The sequence below is a fragment of the Brachyhypopomus gauderio genome, chromosome 16 (genome assembly GCF_052324685.1).
Source record: "Brachyhypopomus gauderio isolate BG-103 chromosome 16, BGAUD_0.2, whole genome shotgun sequence".
In the NCBI taxonomy this organism is placed as follows: Eukaryota; Metazoa; Chordata; class Actinopteri; order Gymnotiformes; family Hypopomidae; genus Brachyhypopomus; species Brachyhypopomus gauderio.
The window spans coordinates 4,672,886-4,694,175 of record NC_135226.1 but is presented as its reverse complement, the minus strand read 5'-3'; the positions used below and the strand labels follow the sequence as shown (position 1 = coordinate 4,694,175).

At 47.5% G+C, this 21,290-nt stretch overlaps 2 protein-coding genes across 6 annotated transcripts in view; one reads left to right on the top strand and one right to left on the bottom strand.

Annotated features, from left to right (window-relative positions):
* The window catches only part of tnfrsf19 (tumor necrosis factor receptor superfamily, member 19), a 15,891-nt gene extending 9,952 nt beyond the window's left edge, over positions 1-5,939 (top strand). For all 5 annotated transcript variants that reach the window (XM_076976152.1, XM_076976151.1, XM_076976150.1 and 2 more), the window contains exons 7-11: positions 3,627-3,788; positions 4,166-4,291; positions 4,413-4,509; positions 4,632-4,882; positions 5,275-5,939. In XM_076976152.1, coding sequence (XP_076832267.1) covers positions 3,627-3,788; positions 4,166-4,291; positions 4,413-4,509; positions 4,632-4,882; positions 5,275-5,291 — 653 coding nt within the window. In that variant the 3' untranslated portion in view covers positions 5,292-5,939. The remainder of the gene's footprint in view (positions 1-3,626; positions 3,789-4,165; positions 4,292-4,412; positions 4,510-4,631; positions 4,883-5,274) is intronic.
* On the bottom strand, positions 5,488-21,290 carry mipepa (mitochondrial intermediate peptidase a). Its single transcript, XM_076976139.1, has 20 exons — positions 21,215-21,290; positions 20,927-21,111; positions 20,649-20,822; positions 19,596-19,684; positions 19,429-19,515; positions 19,016-19,079; positions 18,690-18,872; positions 18,181-18,337; positions 18,027-18,075; positions 17,791-17,851; positions 17,641-17,693; positions 14,496-14,649; positions 14,268-14,345; positions 13,667-13,871; positions 13,318-13,427; positions 13,105-13,179; positions 12,784-12,900; positions 10,836-10,957; positions 10,443-10,516; positions 5,488-6,917 (listed from the first exon to the last, which is right to left on the bottom strand). The coding sequence occupies exons 2-20, from the start codon at positions 21,062-21,064 to the stop codon at positions 6,817-6,819; spliced, it is 2,091 nt and encodes a 696-aa protein (XP_076832254.1). The 5' UTR covers positions 21,065-21,111; positions 21,215-21,290; the 3' UTR covers positions 5,488-6,816.

Here is a 21,290-nt window from a genome sequence, read left to right as displayed (position 1 = left end):
GGTGAAAACCTGAACGCCGGATCGTTTTAATAGCACCGCACTGCTTGGGGCTAACGCACAGCTGCACGGGGAGGTTTTGCCTTCACAGGAGATCATAAATCTGCTGCCTCTCCTCCCCTCAGCCCGGCCCACTGCCCCTCGCCCCTGCCCCCCCCCCGCCGTAGGAGCAAAGGGAGGAGATCATGGACGTTTTTATGGGTTCCTCTGGCCTCTTTGATGTAGTGTGTCTGTCGTTGTCTCCTCTTGTCATTAGAGATCTCTAAATATTTGGCGGAGTTCCACTCCCGTAGCCCAATCTAACCGCTGGAGCTGATGTCGAATACGTTTACGAGGCTGTCACAGGAGACCCTGAACGGCACAGTCGATAACGGGCAGTAGTAATGAACACTGGCATCGATCTACTCGGTGACGACAGGGACGTCTTGAAGATTTAAGCCGCGATTTAGTGCTGTAGGTACGGAATTCAAGTGCTGATCTACTTAAAGCGAGATGGATGGGAGAAGGTTTCTCAACCTCACTAAGAACCTTCCAGAACAGTTTAATGTTTCATTCATACATGTCGTAGCATAGCTGTTAGAGCTCTGAAAGGTTTGTGAAACCATTGACGCACAAATCCAGCGATTCTGAGACGAGCTGCTCAACGTGAGAAACAACTGACGTTTAAATGATCAGGAGACCTATCACACACCATGAAGTGTCAGTTCACTCGTCACAGCACCAGGGTTGCCAACTTTTGACGTTCGCTTGGAGTGAGATTTTAACCTGGAGCCGGTGGCGAGTGTATTTTGTTGACCGGGGGGGGGGGGCGGGGTGGACCATCAAGTTCTTATGATAAGGAACACACAACCTCACAACCAGTACTGGATCTAGTCATTAAAAGCTAAGCAACACTGGACACTGTGCTTCTTCATGTTAATGTTAGACGGTGGACTACGTGAGCTGGCTGGCTAGCAGGAGATGAACTAAATAATATTACGTGAGTGGCATATTTCCCAGCATGCATCTATTAGCCGCGGCGCTGTGTTGACATTTCCGCCGTATTCACATTCGTGCCGCATGTTTTTATTTTCAGTTCAGTAAAGTATTTAAAACAGTAAATGTCAAATTTACAAAGTTTGCTCCATCATATATGTAGTCATTTTTCATCGTGTTGATTAAGCCTCAGAAACTGTACTTTTAATCACATTTTGATATCATTATTTGTATCTCTTTTTATCACTACTTGATAAGACCGAAAAACATGCATTTAATTAGATGTTTTCGATTGATGATTCAAATTTGGGGGAGTAGAATATCTTGGTCTCGTTGCTTGGACCGTGCTCGTCAAACTCAAAGCCGTGTTTGACTTTGGCTTTCTTCCAAGTCAACAAGCCTAGCACACATATCAAAAGAAGGAGTCTATTGGCCCTGGAGGTAGCAGATAAGATCAGCCAGCAAGATCTCTTCAACGGGCCTGCCCTTTGTGTTTGCTGCAGCTGTGGAGAGCTGATAACAGAGGGAACATTTTGGTTTTGGAGAGGTAGAGACTGAGGGAACGAGAGAGAGGGAGCTAACCAGAGAAAGAAGGAGAGAGAAAGAGGGAGCGAAAGAGGGAGAGAGCTAACCAAAGAAGGAGAGAGAGAGAGGGAACTAGAGAGGAAGAGAGAGCTAGCCAAAGAAAGGAGAGAGACAGAGAGGGAGCGAGCTAAATAGGGAAAGAAGGAGAGAGAGAGTGGGAGTGAGAGAGAGGGGATGGAGAGAGAGAAGGAAAGAGGGAGTGAGAGATCAAGATGGGGAGGGAGAGGGATATGGGGGTGGGGGGTGACTGGGGGCAGCATAGCTGGGGCAGATTTTGTGACACTGGGACACAGCATCTTACTCTATGGCCCTCACCATACTGGATTAATAAGATGTGCAGAGCTGCTACAACACCCAGAGAACACAGTCATCTGTCCCTCAAACACAGTCATCTGTCCCTCTAGCCCAGTCATCTGTCCCTCAAACACAGTCATCTGTCCCTCTAGCCCAGTCATCTGTCCCTCTAGCCCAGTCATCTGTCCCTCTAGCCCAGTCATCTGTCCCTCAAACACAGTCATCTGTCCCTCTAGCCCAGTCATCTGTCCCTCTAGCCCAGTCATCTGTCCCTCAAACACAGTCATCTGTCCCTCAAACACAGTCATCTGTCCCTCAAACACAGTCATCTGTCCCTCTAGCCCAGTCATCTGTCCCTCTAGTCCAGTCATCACATCAAATTATTTTGAAGGGATCATGTCACTACGATTGCTTAAATTTGCAGAGGGCCAAGCCCAAATTTACTGAGGGATTAATGTACTAAAGAACAAAGAAAAAAATGGTCGTGTGCATCCACTGAAAAGGTCTTAAACAAATACCTGGTTCATATTTAACTTCATTAGATCACAATAATGTTTTACACAAAGCAGCTTCAAAGGGATTTATCTCCCCCTATCAGCAGCTTTGTTTGTGTTGTAAAATACAGAAGGTGGATAAAGTGACAGAAACACCAGATGAAAAGGAGGCAATGCAGGCGTCTCTCAGAGAGAACAGGTGGAGTGGCTAGGGAACAAGGGAACAAGGGAACAAGGGAACATGGGAACAAGGGAACAAGGGAACAAGGGAACATGGGAACAAGAGAACAAGGGAACATGGGAACAAGGGAACAAGGGAACATGGGAACAAGGGAACATGGGAACAAGAGAACAAGGGAACATGGCTGGGGAACTTGAGCAATATGTAGCTGAATAGTTTTTGCCAAAAAGGTCTTTAGTTTTCTTGGACTAATGAGGTGTATGATACTGGAGGTGTGAGAGAATTGGTAAATAAAGACTGGATGATTTAACTAATGGTAGTTCCCTGATGTTGTGTCCCAAGCGCTCAGCCCTGTCTCAAACACTCAACCCTCCGCCAAACACTCACCCCTGTCTCAAACACTCAGCCCTCCGCCAAACACTCACCCCTGTCTCAAACATCCAGTGCTGTCTCAAAATCTGTTCTCTGCCTTAATAATGGAGTCATCATCACCAGCCTGGCAAGGCCCTGTCTGCTCTGGGATGAGTGAGGGTGAAAACCCCTCAGAGAAGGCAGCCAGAGAATGCAGACCCCCCGCCCACCCCCAAAGCTCAGGGGCATTCCCACTTTGAACTCAAACATTTCCACCAGAACATTCAGATGTGAAGGACTTGGACAGGTGGTTGGACAGAGGAATCACATGACCAGTGGAGTTATATGGTTTGGGTGTACCGCCGGTCCGATGCAGCTGGGACGCGTGTAGTCAGGCTGGCCCCCTTGAGGTGTTACAGAGTTAATATGCCCAGTTCTGAAACACAGCAGTCCTGTGACTTTATCTGCACATACTGGCATTGATAATGTACATACACCAATACTCTTTGACTTCAATTCATCAGATTCAATTCAATTTTTTGTAAAGCACCCTTTATGCACTATAGTAATTCCCAGTGCATTACACAAACTCACAAACAATGCAGGGGGTTTTGTTTTACAGAGGGAGGTATTACAGTTACGTTAAGGGCAAAAACACGCACCATTTCCTGGTTGGAGCTGAAGGAGGATTTAAATGGTGAAAAGCTGCATGTGTGGTGAGCGTCTTCGTCCTGTGTGCCGCACCTCAGGCAGTGGGCGTGTCAACCTGGTGCCCCTCCCCTCCACGGTGACCAGCCCCAGAGATGTAGCGCTGGCCGCCGTCATCTGCAGCGCCCTGGCCACGGTTCTCCTCGCACTCTTCATCCTCTGCGTCATCTACTGCAAGAGACAGCTGCTGGAGAAGAAACCTGGTAACTGTGGTGTCCCACGCAACACAGAGACAACACAGACAGAAGACACAACACAGACAAACAACACAGAGAGGATGAACAACACAGAAGACAGGCCACACAGACAAGACAGACAAAACACGCTTGGGGAGAAAGACTCACAACAGTTTAATCTAACCCCACATTAACAGACTCACAATGAACAGTTTAATGTAACCCATACTCTTAGGCATAGTCTAAGTGTTCCTGTTTTCCAGTTCACATCCAGAGAATGAGGTTTTATTCTTAATAGCAGAACTAAACATAGTTGGAGTTAGAGCTATAACTGTGAGTTGCTTTACAAGCGCTATTCCAGATGTGCATATAGCCCAGTGAATGAATCTTTGAATCTGTCACAGCATCACTGAGGTCTCCGGACGCTCCCTACTCTGGCGAGGAGCTGTCCTGTCTAGACAGACGTCGGGTCCTTCACGTCTCCGCCAGGCCCTGCTGCCGCTGTCGTCCCGCCCCCGGGCCCGTGTGCGGTGCGTGGCCCTCTCCTCCGCCCCCTCTCTCACAACGAACACGCCGTGAGTGGACGTGTGGGGAAACGGCCGTTGTGCCCTGCCGCGATTTCACTGGCCGGTCTTTGTTGTTGGTCTGCAGACCCGGCGCACCTGATCCCCTCTCTGTGCTGTGAGGACCTGTGCAGTCTGGGCCACGAACACGTCACCTTCTCATCTCAGCGAAGTCTCAGTGAAAGGTATGATGATGTCACGGGTCCACCAGACACTACAGTGTGTACTTGGAGAACGAGAAGACTAGCTGAAAAGGTCTTCTGAACGTCACGTGTCACGTGTGCCTGACGGCCTGTTCTTACCACAGACACGTGACCTCGTCGCCGAGGGGCGGAGATCCTCCTGCAGTTTTCTCGGGGGCGTGGCCACTCGTCGACAGGAGCTCCGCCCACCCTTGGCTCCGCTGCCCTCCGCCCACAGACATCAGCAGTTTAAAGGAGGAAGACGATGAGGAAGAGAAACACAGCTCAAGCTTGCTCCACGCTGAGGCCATGTCGGTCATCCCCCTCGACAGAGACAACACACTCCTGTCTCAACACCATGTGTCTGCAGAGGACGGTACGTCTCACGAGACTCTCGTCTCCCCTTCCTGTCCTGCATCGCCACTTACCCAATACGTAATTAAGCATCAGCCGTTTTGTCCTTCAGCTCTGGTGACATTTGTTCTTCATTCTGCTCATTATTGTGGCCATAGGACCAACTTACTGTTCTAGGACCTGCAGTATACTTACATCATAACAGTCATGTTGACTTGCAGATACACTATTGGGATGAAAACTCCATATAAACCTATTAATGAACACGGGTATTAAAAAAACGTAAGCTTATGCTTTTTCTGTGTTCATCTAAATGTCTCATTGCAAGTGATACTCAACATGTTTTCCCTCTCTCTCTCTCTCTCTCTCTCTCTCTCTCTCTCTATCTATCCCGGGTGATCTGTCTCTCTCCAGCCCTCGTTTGTCCCTAATATCCTCTCTGGATGTGGAAGGCACAAAGAACAATCCCACCAGAGGTGATGGAGGTGTGGAAGACCAGGCGGGTGCTGTGTGCTCTTCTTACCCAGATCAGTGTGCACTCAGAAATAAACCCCACCCACCAGCTATGAACCCCACCTACCAGAAATAAACCCCACCCACCAGACATGCAAACTGAAGCCTGCACGCCTAAGCTGGACGTCTCCTGTAATGAACGGACACGAGGAGAACAAATTTCTTTTTTTTTTCTTTTCTTTTTATTTGATTTTCTGAAGTTCCTGTGGTGAAACCAGAACTGTGAATCTAGCTGTGAAAGTGCACCGTTACTCTGTGGACCCAAACCTGTGTGATTCAAGCACAGGTGCTGTTACTTGGTAACAATATCTGGATTATAATATCTGGACTGCTTTTGGCAATATGGAACAAACCACTCTGTCCACTTTGAACTGTCCAGACGAATCTTCACACACAAGAGATTATTCTACACATGACTGTTACATTGTGGATGCTGTATTATAGGACATAGAAGGACAATATTTTTACACTGTAGAGTCCGTGCTCACCCGTCTGTAATAATTCTGATTCATAACACTTGCATTCTTACTCTTCATATTTGTAAATAAACCTGAACACAGCGCAGAGTTCAGTGTTCAATACAGTCATCTAGTATTTCTAAAACACAATATCACGTGAGTTGGGCCAGAGCACACGTATACACGTCTGTTTTCACCTCCAACAGCTAGTTTGAGTGTGTTCAATGGAAGTCCCTAGGAAATTAATCACAGGAGTGTTTCAGAACCAAAATCCATCATTTACGCTGTGCTTCCTAACCATAAAGACGGGTTAGGGGAGGTGCCAACATTCCACTGGTGCTTTGTAGCAGGGCAGCAGAAGTCCAGAGGGGCGCCCAGGGTCACGTGCTGCCGTCTGCCGTCGGCCCCGAGGGTCACGTGCTGCCGTCGGCCCCGAGGGTCACGTGCTGCCGTCGGCCCCGAGGGTCACGTGCTGCCGTCGGCCCCGAGGGTCACGTGCTGCCGCCGGCCCCGAGGGTCACGTGCTGCTGTCGGCCCTCGGCGAGAACGTGAATGTGCCGGCTTCGGGTTGAGACGGTGACACTCAAACGGAGCAGCAGAGATTCTACACTATACATGAAGGGTTAAAACTACAAACGTTGACAGACGGGGTTGTGTAATGATCCTCTAACGACACGCTGACTCACACCAGATATGAGAACACCTCAGAAGCGGAGCTGACACAGAAATGGAGGTAGCGGCACCCGAGGGGAACCTCGAATGAGCCGGTCACAATAACAAACAGGAAACATTCAGTGTACATCAGCAGCTCTGAATGAGGCCATCATGAAATTATAAAAATTACAGCATTTAATTCTGTGTATATTTCAACGTTTCATGTAACAATCACACAATAAGCATTAGTAGCTTCTTTCTATCTGTATATATATGCACTGCAGTACTGCAGGCTGCCATTAAAGTAAGAGAAAGGCTTCCAGGGCTGGAGTTAGTCCTCGGAGTCCATGATGAAGCTCTCAAAGTCTGGCTCCATTTCTGATACCAGGGCATGGACAAAGTCCTCCATGGACGGCGTTCTCTGTAACATACCTGCAACAGGAAATGGAGGTGAGTCCCCCCCCGCCACAGTTCCTGCTCTGGGGAAATGTGTGATACGTGTGTAAAACAGGTGTAAACGCTGACAAACAAGCCCCATCAATTCTAGAAACGTGTAGAATGTAAAACAAGAGGGCATGCATCCCTTCAAACCCCCGTTACCCCAAAACACCATATTCTATGTCTCATGCACATACACACACCTGTTGAGCAGGCTTCTCTGCAGTGTGTGTGTGTGTGTGTGTTTCAGGAGTCAGGCTGCTTCTGCCTGCTGAACTGGGCATGTGCTTGTTTGAGTTCTCTGCTCTGGGCGCTTTGATGTGCGCTCATTTCCCCTTGTAGAGCTGCCAAAGTAAATAGACCTCCTCCCCCCCCCTTCTTCCTGCATGGGTCACCTCCAACACACACACACACACCATACACACACACACACACCACACACCCACACACACACCACATGCAGAGACACAGACTTTTAAAGACACCAACAATAACCAACTCTTGTAAAGAATCAGCGTTTCATTCGCTCCGTACAAGCCCCCCCCCCCCCCCCCCCCCCCCCCCCCCCCCCCCCCCCGGACGTGCGCGCAAACTAAAATGGCTCTTGGTCAAACAAAACCCAACGAATGGACGTCAAGGTGTCCTGTGCGGAGGATCAAGGGATTAAAGGATGTGCAGACGGAGCAGCAGACACACCCTCGTACATGAAGCAGACAGCAGCACAGATGCTAGAAGTAGTGAATTAAGGCTGTAATGGGTGCAGGGTCAGAGTTTACAGAGTGGGATGTCACACGGAGTGCAGCTATAGATTCAGCAGGGCGTCAGTCCCACCCTACCCAGGGGCAACTAACTCACACACGCACGCAGCCCCTGCATCACGTACCACCATCTCTACACTTGTAATGGAAGTTTGATTACAGAACTGGTATATTCTCTACATAAGAAGGAGGTTAACATGTGCTCAGCGGTGATAATGCACAATATCCACTTTTTCTGGAAGGGAATGAATTCTTTATGGGTGTCACTTTCACATTTACCAGCATAAAAGTCCTTTTCCCAGGTATGGCCTTTCTAATAATACTAATGTGATCTGAGGGGCAGACAAGAGTAACCAACACGTCTCCTGTGTCAACATCACATTGTGGAAACACAGCAGTTTCCTGCCCTGCCCCAGGGGTACATACTGCCATCTACACAACACGGTGTATCACTGGCTGACGATAAATAAAAAAAGATCATATAAAAGATAAAAACAAAACATAAAAGAAAAAAGAAAACCCTAAAAATAAGACTAGTGTCCAGGAGTCATGAAGGACTCCTGAAAAGACTCCTGTGAAATTGCTTGCCACTACAATAACCAGGCTAGCTGTGCCATTGCAAACAACAGAACACAGGACAAGCAGAAAGCAGTGGATGTGTGTGCAGAAAAACAAAGACATAATAATTCTGAATAAAACGATTTAGCGCAATTCATAACGAAGACTTTTTCCTTTAGTTTGAGGCATAACTGAATCTCCTCCTTGCAGGACGTATTTGTTAAATGTAAGTCTGGAATGTGGCACGCACGCTTCCCAAATTACCCTGGATGTATTTATTTACGAGCAGAGCGGGCAGATGCTTATCTGTCTGAACAGCCGAGGCTCGAATGCCCAGAGTGTAATGACGACTCTTGGGGAATAACTCCACAACACGAAGACATCAAAGCGCAAAGAGACCTCTCTCTCCTCAGTGAACCCTGTGTAGTGTCTGTATGCAGCGAGACCTCCCTCTCGCTCTCTCCCTCTCTCTCTCCCTCTCTCTCTCTCTCTCTCTCTCTCTCTCTCTCTCAGCCACACCCTGCTGCCTCTAACTCTGTGGAGGCTCTGGAGGGTTAGCAGGGCACCGCCAGACATGGCATGACATGATTCAGGTTGTCCTGTTCTGACTTTGTGAAGTTCATAAACGGGAGCTTTTCTGATTGAAGGTTCACTGTGATTGTACCACCACACAGTGGACAGACGGTCCCTCAGCGTGTAGCGGCGCTGAACGAGAACACAGAGCCGAGGGAGCCGCTCACACACACCTGCAGACGCAAAACGCAGCCGTCACAGACGGGGAGGAACCGTAGGGGGGCGCTCTACGTGAAACCCGCTCACGCCGACACTGTAAACACTGGAATTCACATGGCAGTTAAGTGTTGGGTGAGGAAACAAACTTCTTTTGCTCAAAAAAGGCATGTGAGGCTTCCAAAGATGTAAAATCAAACTTAAAAGATCTGTGTATTCATAAAGGCGCAACCAAATAATTCAGAAGAAACTTGGTCCACAAATTTACTGAAAGTGAAACTGACTGAAATCTCGTTAGTAGTCTGGGGCCTGGGCCACAGTGTGACTCTGGACACACGCTGAGCGCATGTGTAAGACCCACCACAGCTGCACAGACTTCCTGGTTACTCAAAGTTTTAGTCTTGCTTGCATTCATAACTATTTGCAACATGTCATGAGTTGCAAGCAAGAAGCTCAAGTTCTACCTGAAGGCAAACAACTTCATCAGCGCCTCAGTAATTATTCTTCAGATGCAAACAATCTTCAAAAGACCACGGGGAAAAAGGTCGTTGTGATACAGCTCACAAATAGGGACACGCAAAGCAGAAACGCTTTTGGAAAGCACTTCTAAAGGTTAACCCACTACAGATGAACAAAGGGTCCTTTGCATGTCTTCTGTAAAGGTGTCTGGCTTCACACGCCACTATACCTGATGCCCACCGAAAAACAAAGCGAAAAATCTTTGTTGTGGATTTACCGTTAAAACAGGACCCCTCTAATACTTCATCAAAACCTCTAACGCATCTGTGTGGTGGTCAGCCGGGCACTTCTGTGCCCTCTCGGGAACGGAGGAAGGACCAGTTCAGAACCAGCCAGCTCTGGGCCACCTGGGGCTCCAGACGTACAGTCTGCACATTCACTGCTCACGGAGACGCCATCTCATCCAGGCGGGAGGTATCTGGGTCTGGGATGGAGTGAAGGAAAGCAGGAGTGTGTCTGCGACTCCTGCCCCAACAGCGTGTGAACCGGGGGTATGGGAATCTGATGCCCCTATCCACTCAGCCGTGCAGAGAGGAGTCGGGCTGGCACAGGGACACGTGGATGTGACGTCAAACTGGGCCGAATGAGGAGTGATTCAGGCAGGACCGTGCAACAGAGCTCTAACGAAACAGTGGAAAGACCTGACGATGAGGCACCTGAGACTGGAATACACAGGACAAACGAATACACTAACCGTGTAAACAAATACACAGTGTAAAAAATACACAAACCGTGAAAACTCTACCACCTGCGAAAAACAATACACTAACTGTGAAAACAATACACTAACTGAAAATATTACACTATCTGTGAAAACAATACACCATCAAAACAATAACACACTAGCTGTGAACCCAGTAAAACACTAATGGAGGCCTTGCAGAACCGGCCCGTGTGTGGAGGACAGGGAGTGTGTCCACAGGTGCACTGCTTCAGGTGAGACACACACACTCACCTTCCACCATCTTTACAGGCTCTCTCCCTCCACCATGGGCCAGCATCTCTCTGCGGTAGCGCTCACCTGTGTCCCTGAGGCCCCGTCACACACACAACACAACACAACACACACACACACACACACACACACACACACACACAGTTAAGACTACAGAACTAGTGCTAACAGCATCACCACCAAGCTCCATACACACACGTCTGCTATCAGGGTATTTCTCATGCAGATCTGGTATTAAGTGTTAAATTAAAACAACCGATTCATTCAGCCCAGGCACGAGGGGCTCTTTCCCTGGAATGATAAAGTGAACAAAAAAGACAAATCTCTCACGCTTTCTCTCTCTCTCCATCTCTATATCTGCGTCTCTCACACACACCAAACCCTTCAGCACACCTGTTCAAGGGATCCTTCTGGAAACACTGGGTCCAGACCATGGAGGCCACAGCCCTGGACATGAGATAGGAGTAGTACTTTGCCCCGTAGCCCACCAGGTGGCTGAATCGCAGGTGCCACGCCTGTAGAGACAGAGGTAGAACATCTCACGCATCTCCTCAGCAGGACAGGACCTACCCAGAATGCCCTGTGCGCTTGGCGTCCACACGCAAGTCTGCGGCACACAGAAGCACTTTTAATCATCCTCGCAACAACAAAAACCCCTTTGATTACACAGGTTTCCCCAACAGCAGAAGCTTTCTAGCTATAATAACTGGTTCCGTATCACAGGATTCTTTCACAGCACGGCTGACTTTGGGAGATAATACCGATTGACGATGTTTTGCATCGGTGTGCGTGTGCGCGCGCAGAGGCAGAATAATGTTTATGGGTCTCTGATATCCCAATTAGAGTTTTAAGAGCTTAGTGGCTCAAAAGCACTGCTGAGAAACAGAGACATGGTTAGACATCCATTAGCCTACAAAGACATTTAATCCTGTTAGGAGAATGAAGACAAAAACAGGAGAATGCTTTGAGACGTGCCATGTTACAAACCATCTACTCTCTCCCCGAGAACCATAAACATGGACAAGATTGTTTGTTACACACTGATTACCATAAACCATTGAACACATTTTGCTGTTGAGGTGACGATACAAAAAAATAAAATAAAAAAACAGGAAAACAACTAATCGGAAACACGATGACCTTAATCCACACAGCGGTGACCAAGCACAGGCTCGAGGGCGGGGCAGAGGGCGGGGCAAAGAGCCAGTAAGAGTTTCTAGAATATAACCACTTCTATATACTTATGATATACCACAAAAAGCTACACAAGTGCAAATAAACTCAAATTTACCAGGACAAACTTGAAAAACAGGGCCACTATACCTCCCAGTAGACTGCAGGAGTGTTTCAGTATGTTTTTATAGTTGTTGACTGAAATGTGCCTTAAACAGGACCGACACTCACAGCAATAGGTGCATTACCCAGAAGGAGAATTCAGAGATATACGGGGAGGGGCCCCTGATTTAAGGGCCCTGAGAGGCACACTGGGGCCAGAGGGGGGCACAAAGGGGAACATTTAGGGGTGGAGACACCCCGTTCCCCAAGACTCTATTTAATTACACGCCGGGACTCAGTTTATATGCAAGTCAGCCCAAACCCAGTCTGCTTTCTCCATTGCCCTGGTTCCCAAACGGCCGTCCCGGCCTTAAAACCCAACTGCTAAGGATCTGTAGGAGACCTTTTATTCTGTTCCCTTAAAGGGTTTCTGAAAAAGAGTCCGCCCTGACCCGGCCGTGACCTCCGTGAGACAGAACAGAGAACTGGGAGACTGCAAGGTGTGTTTAGAGATTAGTCAGTGAATGAGTCGAAAGCATTCATTATGTTTAATGCCTGTAATGCAGCGTTCCAAATCAGACCACCAACACCAGGCAGAGAGAAATTGGTCTTTTGGCACCGTAAAATTATATTTTCAACTCCATACATAGCATAAACAATATATTCAGCATACCACAACTTAAGAGCCATCTTAGCGCTCTCTTATTGCAACGTGCAGAATGATATGTGCTATTTAAAAGGAACTATTTACTCTGTGTTTGTCAACATCTGCCTCAGCTAACACAGCACCCTCAAACACAGCACTACACATGAGAGATGTTAGATGACACGATTACGTGAAGGTTTGTCTTCTCCAGCGTACGCTGCTTGACCAACTCTTTTAGAAGGTTGCTGGTCATTTTTAAATTGCTTTCTTTCTTTCATGCCGCCCTCAGCACCCAGAATAACAGCGTTTAGGACGATTCTGTCACATGAGAACAAAACTCTCTTTTTCATCAGATTAGCTCTCAAGTACCTGGTCCAACATGTACTGATCCAACCCTGTAGTTACACCCCCGACACTTACTGTGTTTGGAACATGAGGTAGGCCGTAGTATTTCTGTTGCATGTCTATCAAGGTGTCAGTTGTTGATCGACTCTGCGGTTTGCCGTGATAGACCTGGTCCAGGGCGGCGTAGAAGACCTGCGAGAGAGACGGCATGAGTCCGGCAGCGTCTACCCAGCAGCATGGACAGGAGAGGACTCAAGTCACATGGCTACGTGGGGATGTTCGCACGGCCTTGTGGGAGAGGACCGCCCCGACTGCTAAGTGCGTGTTTGATCGGCGCAGTCGGTCTGAGCGCTCCGGGAGGCGTAAGGAGGCGGAGCGACACAGAGGTGGCCGTACCTGGAGCTGGGTGTCGGCCGCCCCGCAGACCTTCTTGGACTCACAGAGACGGGCCACCATGCTCCGGGGCAGCGGCTGGGAGAAGACAGAGAGGTCACTGTGAGAGATGCGTGAGACATGCGCGAGACATGCGCGAGACATGCGTGAGACCTGCGTGAGACCTGCGTGAGACGTGCGTGAGACCTGCGTGAGACGTGCGTGAGACACCATTACCTGGCCCGTCTGGTAGTCCCGGGCAAACTGGCTGATGACACGATAGTCTGTGGCAAAATACTCCATCAGAATGGAAGGCACCTCAGCAAAGTCAGTGGCACATCTCGTGCCTTTGAAGAGAAGGAACAGTCAGGAAGGACTGATCACACAAACCAGCCAATGATATCCGTTAACACAAAACATGATCACGCAAACCAGCCAATGATAAACATTTACACAGAGCTGCAGAACGGTATCACTAAGTCACGTCCCAAACAAAGCGCTCCGTCTCGGAGCCTCGGGCACCTGCCGTCAGCCGAGTGGGAGGATTCGGCTCAGAAACGCAGTTTTCTGTCCGGCCAGCACGTACCGGTCACGTGCTGGTAGCGAGTGCGTCCGAGCATGGAGTGCATGGCGTGGCCCATCTCGTGGAACAGGTTCTCCATCATGGCGGGCGTGAGGAGGGTGGGGGTGCTCCGTCCAGGTGGAGGCAGGCTCAGCATCAGCACCACAACGGGCAGCTGGTAGCTGCCGTCGTCCAGCGTCCGTCCGCCTCGGATGGTGAAGTGGCAGTCCTGGGCCGAGGGACAGGGACAGGGACACGCTCCGAGTTCAACATACTGTGCGTCTACAGCTTGTCTGCTTCTTAACATTTAGAGTTTGTCAAATCCAAGTTCTGTCGTCATTATTGCCGTGTGGGCACTTCCCCAATCCCCTGATTGTCAGCCAGGTGGCGTATCATGCCACTGTTATTTCTCACTCCTCAACTCCTGCACTTATGGGTAGAGTATGACATTAAGCCTCCAGCTTTAAGTGCCATCTGGAAATCCCCGGTGGACTTCAACACTTCAACACTGTTCATGTCATATATAGATCCTATGACCTTTGTCATAAACTGAATACTTCACAGACCAGTTCTGAGGTGGAATTCTGAGTCACATGAGACTGTGAGTGTGTGAGGTATAATCCACCTGATGAGGTTTGTCAGGTCTGATAAAGAAGTCACAGTAGATGTATCCCAGCAAGCCCTCGGTTTCGTGTACCACCGCCTGAGGACACAGTTCAGAAACAGCAGATCTGAGACTCGCAAATAACCAGGAAAGTCGCCCAAAGTTCTTTTGCAGTGTTGTATCGGGTTCCCCCGCAGGCCCGGGAGCGAGCCCGCGGTCACGGTGGCTGAGCGGCTCGTGTTGGGTTACCAGCTTGCGCACGTCCTCGCTCCACACCTCTCCAGCGGCGGGGGGCTCGGCTAGGAGGGTCACGCCGTAGAGCTGCGTGAAGAGAGCGTTCAGGCCCTCCATACAGGCCCCCAGTGAGAAGTAAGGGCTGTACAGACTGGGCTCGATGTTGAACCTGCAACACACGCAGATCGCACGCTAGTGACCATGTGCCAAACACTCTGGTCTTCACATAGAGTATCTGTGCTCTATCTGGAGACTCTAGTGGCAGCTCTAATGTTACTGTATGTGGAGACTAAAGGCAGCTCTAATGTTACTGTACGTGGAGATTAAAGGCAGCTCTAATGTTACTGTACGTGGAGACTAAAGGCAGCTCTAATGTTACTGTATGTGGAGACTAAAGGCAGCTCTAATGTTACTCTATGTGGAGATTAAAGGCAGCTCTAATGTTACTGTACGTGCAGATTAAAGGCAGCTCTAATGTTACTGTACGTGCAGACTAAAGGCAGCTCTAATGTTACTGTACGTGGAGACTAAAGGCAGCTCTAATGTTACTGTACGTGGAGACTAAAGGCAGCTCTAATGTTACTGTACGTGGAGACTAAAGGCAGCTCTAATGTTACTGTATGTGGAGATTAAAGGCAGCTCTAATGTTACTGTATGTGGAGACTAAAGGCAGCTCTAATGTTACTGTATGTGGAGACTAAAGGCAGCTCTAATGTTACTGTATGTGGAGACTGAAGGCAGCTCTAATGTTACTCTATGTGGAGACTAAAGGCAGCTCTAATGTTACTGTATGTGGAGATTAAAGGCAGCTCTAATGTTACTGTACGTGCAGACTGAAGGCAGCTCTAATGTTACTGTATGTGGAGACTAAAGGCAGCTCTAATGTTACTCTATGTGGAGACTAAAGGCAGCTCTAATGTTACTGTATGTGGAGACTAAAGGCAGCTCTAATGTTACTGTACGTGGAGACTAAAGGCAGCTCTAATGTTACTGTATGTGGAGACTGAAGGCAGCTCTAATGTTACTCTATGTGGAGACTAAAGGCAGCTCTAATGTTACTGTATGTGGAGATTAAAGGCAGCTCTAATGTTACTGTACGTGCAGACTGAAGGCAGCTCTAATGTTACTGTATGTGGAGACTAAAGGCAGCTCTAATGTTACTGTATGTGGAGACTAAAGGCAGCTCTAATGTTACTGTACGTGGAGACTAAAGGCAGCTCTAATGTTACTGTACGTGCAGACTAAAGGCAGCTCTAATGTTACTCTATGTGGAGACTAAAGGCAGCTCTATTGTTACTCTATGTGGAGACTAAAGGCAGCTCTAATGTTACTGTATGTGGAGACTAAAGGCAGCTCTAATGTTACTGTACGTGGAGACTAAAGGCAGCTCTAATGTTACTGTATGTGGAGACTGAAGGCAGCTCTAATGTTACTGTATGTGGAGACTAAAGGCAGCTCTAATGTTACTGTACGTGGAGACTAAAGGCAGCTCTAATGTTACTGTATGTGGAGACTGAAGGCAGCTCTAATGTTACTGTATGTGGAGACTAAAGGCAGCTCTAATGTTACTCTATGTGGAGACTAAAGGCAGCTCTAATGTTACTCTATGTGGAGACTAAAGGCAGCTCTAATGTTACTGTATGTGGAGACTAAAGGCAGCTCTAATGTTACTGTATGTGGAGACTAAAGGCAGCTCTAATGTTACTGTACGTGGAGACTAAAGGCAGCTCTAATGTTACTGTACGTGGAGACTAAAGGCAGCTCTAATGTTACTGTACGTGGAGACTAAAGGCAGCTCTAATGTTACTGTATGTGGAGACTAAAGGCAGCTCTAATGTTACTGTACGTGGAGACTAAAGGCAGCTCTAATGTTACTGTACGTGGAGACTAAAGGCAGCTCTAATGTTACTGTATGTGGAGACTAAAGGCAGCTCTAATGTTACTCTATGTGGAGACTAAAGGCAGCTCTAATGTTACTGTACGTGGAGACTAAAGGCAGCTCTAATGTTACTGTACGTGGAGACTGAAGGCAGCTCTAATGTTACTCTATGTGGAGACTAAAGGCAGCTCTAATGTTACTGTACGTGGAGACTAAAGGCAGCTCTAATGTTACTGTACGTGGAGACTAAAGGCAGCTCTAATGTTACTGTATGTGGAGACTAAAGGCAGCTCTAATGTTACTGTATGTGGAGATTAAAGGCAGCTCTAATGTTACTGTATGTGGAGACTAAAGGCAGCTCTAATGTTACTGTATGTGGAGATTAAAGGCAGCTCTAATGTTACTGTACGTGGAGACTAAAGGCAGCTCTAATGTTACTGTATGTGGAGACTAAAGGCAGCTCTAATGTTACTGTACGTGGAGACTAAAGGCAGCTCTAATGTTACTGTACGTGGAGACTAAAGGCAGCTCTAATGTTACTCTATGTGGAGAGACAACCATACAAATCCAATACAGCAGATGTGGGTTTTAGGTTTGTTAAGGAGTACCTGTACACAAGAGTCTAGTAACTTTAGATCTCTTTAAAAGGCCTTCCAGTAAGCACATGTAAAGTAATCCTGACTTCAAACAAACAGCAGTGCCTTCGCATACCTCAGCTCAGCCAAACCGTATGACCACGAATTTTAATATCTCCAATTTCACATGAACCCTGAGCTAACGACAGCTCTTGAAGGCTTCAGGAAATATTTACGCTCCCCCCAGAGCAGTGAAGGAGAGGCCAGAGGTGTGATCTCCCCTGCTCGGATGGACAGGTCAGACAGACGGGTCACAAGGCTCTCAGACAGCCCACCCTGGAAATAGCTCAGGGGTCTCCACAGCAGGACGGCCTGCAGTAAACACCCTTTGGCAGGTGCCCCACACCTGCCCCCTCCTACCCTGGGTTTCAGCTTGGACGGAGACACGTGGTGTACGGTGATAAATTGGTTCTGTTCAGTATAGTGAACAGGTCCGTCAGTTTTACAGCGAAACTATGAACACTTCCGCCAAACGAGATGAAGGCAGTCTTCATCAGTCTTCATCATGGACAGACACAGTGGTGCCTCACTGCTGTAGTACATGGTACTGGTATAGTAGTCTAACTAATAAAACTACAGCAACGAACCTTTCAGCATGTATGACACCACTCAGATATGAATGTATAATGTAACTACAGCAACGAACCTTTCAGCACGTATGACACCACTCAGATATGAATGGTCCCACGGCATAAGATCCTAGACAGAAAAAAAGTGCTAAATTAAATCACAAAATCAATAACACAGCTAGGATTATAACTGCTACGATTCCACGTCAACAGAGCTGAGAGATTACCGGATGTCTGGGATTGAGTTTGCTCTTCATGTCTCTCATCATTTTGAAATCCTTTTCAGTCCTGGTGAGTGAAGACAGTAAAGGGTTTAGCTAACGTTTAGTGTATACTGCCACCTGGTGAGTTTAGAGAGCAATGACATGCCATAAAAATGAGCAGCATCGCTGACTCTTTTCAGTGTGACCGTAGCAAAAAGACTGATTTATTGGCATGAGTTAGGACAGAAATGAAATGCTACCTGTCTTTGAGTTTGTCTGTCAGAAGCTGCAGGAAGTTCATCACGTTATCTGAGAAAAAAAAAAGCAAAAAAAAAAAAAAGTCAAAATGAGAAACAAGAGTTAAAAACGTCCAACCTAGATCTGAATGGACCAATCAGAGAGAGGGACCATCACCAGGACTCTTGGCCATGGTCCCCCGAAGCGCTCGATGGGCGTAGGACTCGTAGCCCACCAGCCGAGCCAGACTGTTCCTGCACGACAGCAGGTCATCAAGGACGCGCATCAGCTCTGGGTTTGGGTACAGGAAGATCCTGTAGGCAACTTCACGCACCTGAAACGATCAGCGTGTGGCCACATTAAAACATGCTTCTGTAGTTTTACCAACCACCCGGTGATAGTGGACGTACATTATGAGATTAACCATCCATTAAAAGTTACAAAGCAAAGCAAAACATGGATAAAACTCAACGGTGAAGCCAGTGGGACTAATTCTGAACATCTTTAATATTTCATATAAATGTTTCATATAAAACATCCACTCGAGCGAAGAAGAGTGCGGGATTATTCAAACATGCACATTCAGGCAAACATCTGCCCTGTATCTTCCCCATACTACATATGAAAGGATGTTCACAATACGAAAATACAATACGAAAACGGTAGAAAACAGTCGTAGGACTCACCAAATCGTCGGGCGCGTCAGTGTGCAGTCCTCCAATCTGAATGCAAGTCCCTTCTGTGGTGAAATGGTGATGGATGTGGTTGGGGAGAGCTTGCTTGTCTATTCTGTTGGGCATATGGCAGCCCATCAAAAACTGATGATTGAGATCTAGGAGTTTCACATTCAGGTCAACCGCTTCCTTTCTCTGTGGAAAAAATATGTCAGGATGAGATATATACGAGTACAGAATGTGCTTTAGACGAAACCGAGTTGATACATCCAGTTACAGAATAAAGAAAAAATGGTGGTGATTTTTTAAAAAAAGAACAGGACAGGAATCAGGTTGACCTGTTTCTCATCCAGGTGGATCCCACTGATCTCGAAGTCAAACATGAACAGTTCGGCCACTCTTCTGTACAGCAGAGAAGCAAAGGCGACACGTTAAAGCTCTGTGCTCATTTAAACTCCTACACGCAGATGACAGCTAACAGATCACGCAGATCTCAGCTAACAGATCACCTGTACAGACATACTTCAGTATCTAAAGCGAACTCTTCCAGCTGTCTATGCCTCAAAAACACAATAAATATAAATTTTAAATATGCCAGTCAGTATTAAAACTCAATAAAAATCTCATTACCAGTAACCATATATTACCAGATTACTCTATAATTGTATTTTAATAGTTTGGATAGAAGTGAGCCTACAACATACCAGGAAAAAACATTAAACCAAAATGACTCAACCAGGTTAAAATATACCTTGTTTCTGGATCCAATTTATCCATAACATCCTGATTGTCCAACAAGTTCTTTAAACTTCTGCATAACTCAACATTTGTGTTAAGCCTGTATCACAAACAGAATGGAGGTCAACAAACATCTTAGCTGTGCGTATACATTTACTAAACAGCCGGAAGCGGACGCACTTCTCCACCGTGGTGCCGATCTTCATACACGTGTTCTCCGCTGCTTCTCGGTACCGTGGATCTGGGTGTGCCACTTTGATGAAGTCCGCCTGTGTGAATGACCACAGCACATTTCAAACGGAAGAACAGCCACGTCTGGGAGGTGGAAGTGCTCAGAATACAGACAGAGAGAGGACGGTGTTTAACAGGTGATGGCATGAATGCGTTTGTCTTCAGACTTCATGAACAACAGAGGACACCAGTACCAGATCAGACTTCATGAACAACAGAGGACACCAGTACCAGATCAGACTTCATGAACAACAGAGGACACCATTACCGGATCAGACTTCATGAACAACAGAGGACACCATTACCGGATCAGACTTCATGAACAACAGAGGACAGCATTACCGGATCAGACTTCATGAACAACAGAGGACACCATTACCAGATCAGACTTCATGAACAACAGAGGACAGCATTACCAGATCAGACTTCATGAACAACAGAGGATAGCATTACCAGATCAGACTTCATGAACAACAGAGGACACCATTACCAGATCAGACTTCATGAACAACAGAGGACAGTATTACCAGATCAGACTTCATGAACAACAGAGGACAGTATTACCAGATCAGACTTCATGAACAACAGAGGACACCAGTACCAGATCAGACTTCATGAACAACAGAGGACAGTATTACCAGATCAGACTTCATGAACAACAGAGGACAGTATTACCAGATCAGACTTCATGAACAACAGAGGACAGTATTACCAGATCAGACTTCATGAACAACAGAGGACAGTATTACCAGATCAGACTTCATGAACAACAGAGGACAGTATTACCAGATCAGACTTCATGAACAGAGGACAGTATTACCAGATCAGACTTCATGAACAACAGAGGACAGTATTACCAGATCAGACTTCATGAACAACAGAGGACAGTATTACCAGATCAGACTTCATGAACAACAGAGGACAGTATTACCAGATCAGACTTCATGAACAGAGGACAGTATTACCAGATCAGACTTCATGAACAACAGAGGACAGCATTACCAGATCAGCCACTCTGCACAAACTGTCAGAGAGTTTGTCGAACGTCTCCACAGTTGAAGCACTGGGTGGAGTAATGCATGCTTTCTCCACCAGCTCTTCAGTCTCCAGTAAGGCCCTTTTCTGGATCACCTCGAACCCCTCCGTGGAGCTCAGCTCTGGGACACCAAACAGACCCTGGGACACAGAACAGGGGACGGTCACGTGACTGGGTCCACCCTGACAGCTCGTATCTGGACCCGTCCAATGACCCCAATATCTCGCAGAGCAACGACACGTACCACGTCCTGCTTAAACACGTCCCGCGTTCTGGCGGGTCTGGAGTTGAACGCCGTCCCCACAGGTGACCAGGTGGACACTGTCCTCCAGAACCCCGCGACCTCGCGCCTCGCCGCGCGCGCCAGGTAACACGCGCACATGCTCACCTGGACCACGCGCCCCCAAATGCGGAGTTATCCGTAAGCGCCTGGTCAAAGGGGAATATTTAACTAGCTAAATAACCAGTATGTAACCGTCAACATCCGTGTTTACTACGTATACGCGTTTAGTTATGTGTGTTGTGTTGGTACCTGTGTGCTTAGCTAGTCGCTAGCTAGCTACACTGTACTGTAGTTTTGTTCTCCTGCGACTTCGGGAGGTTGTAGG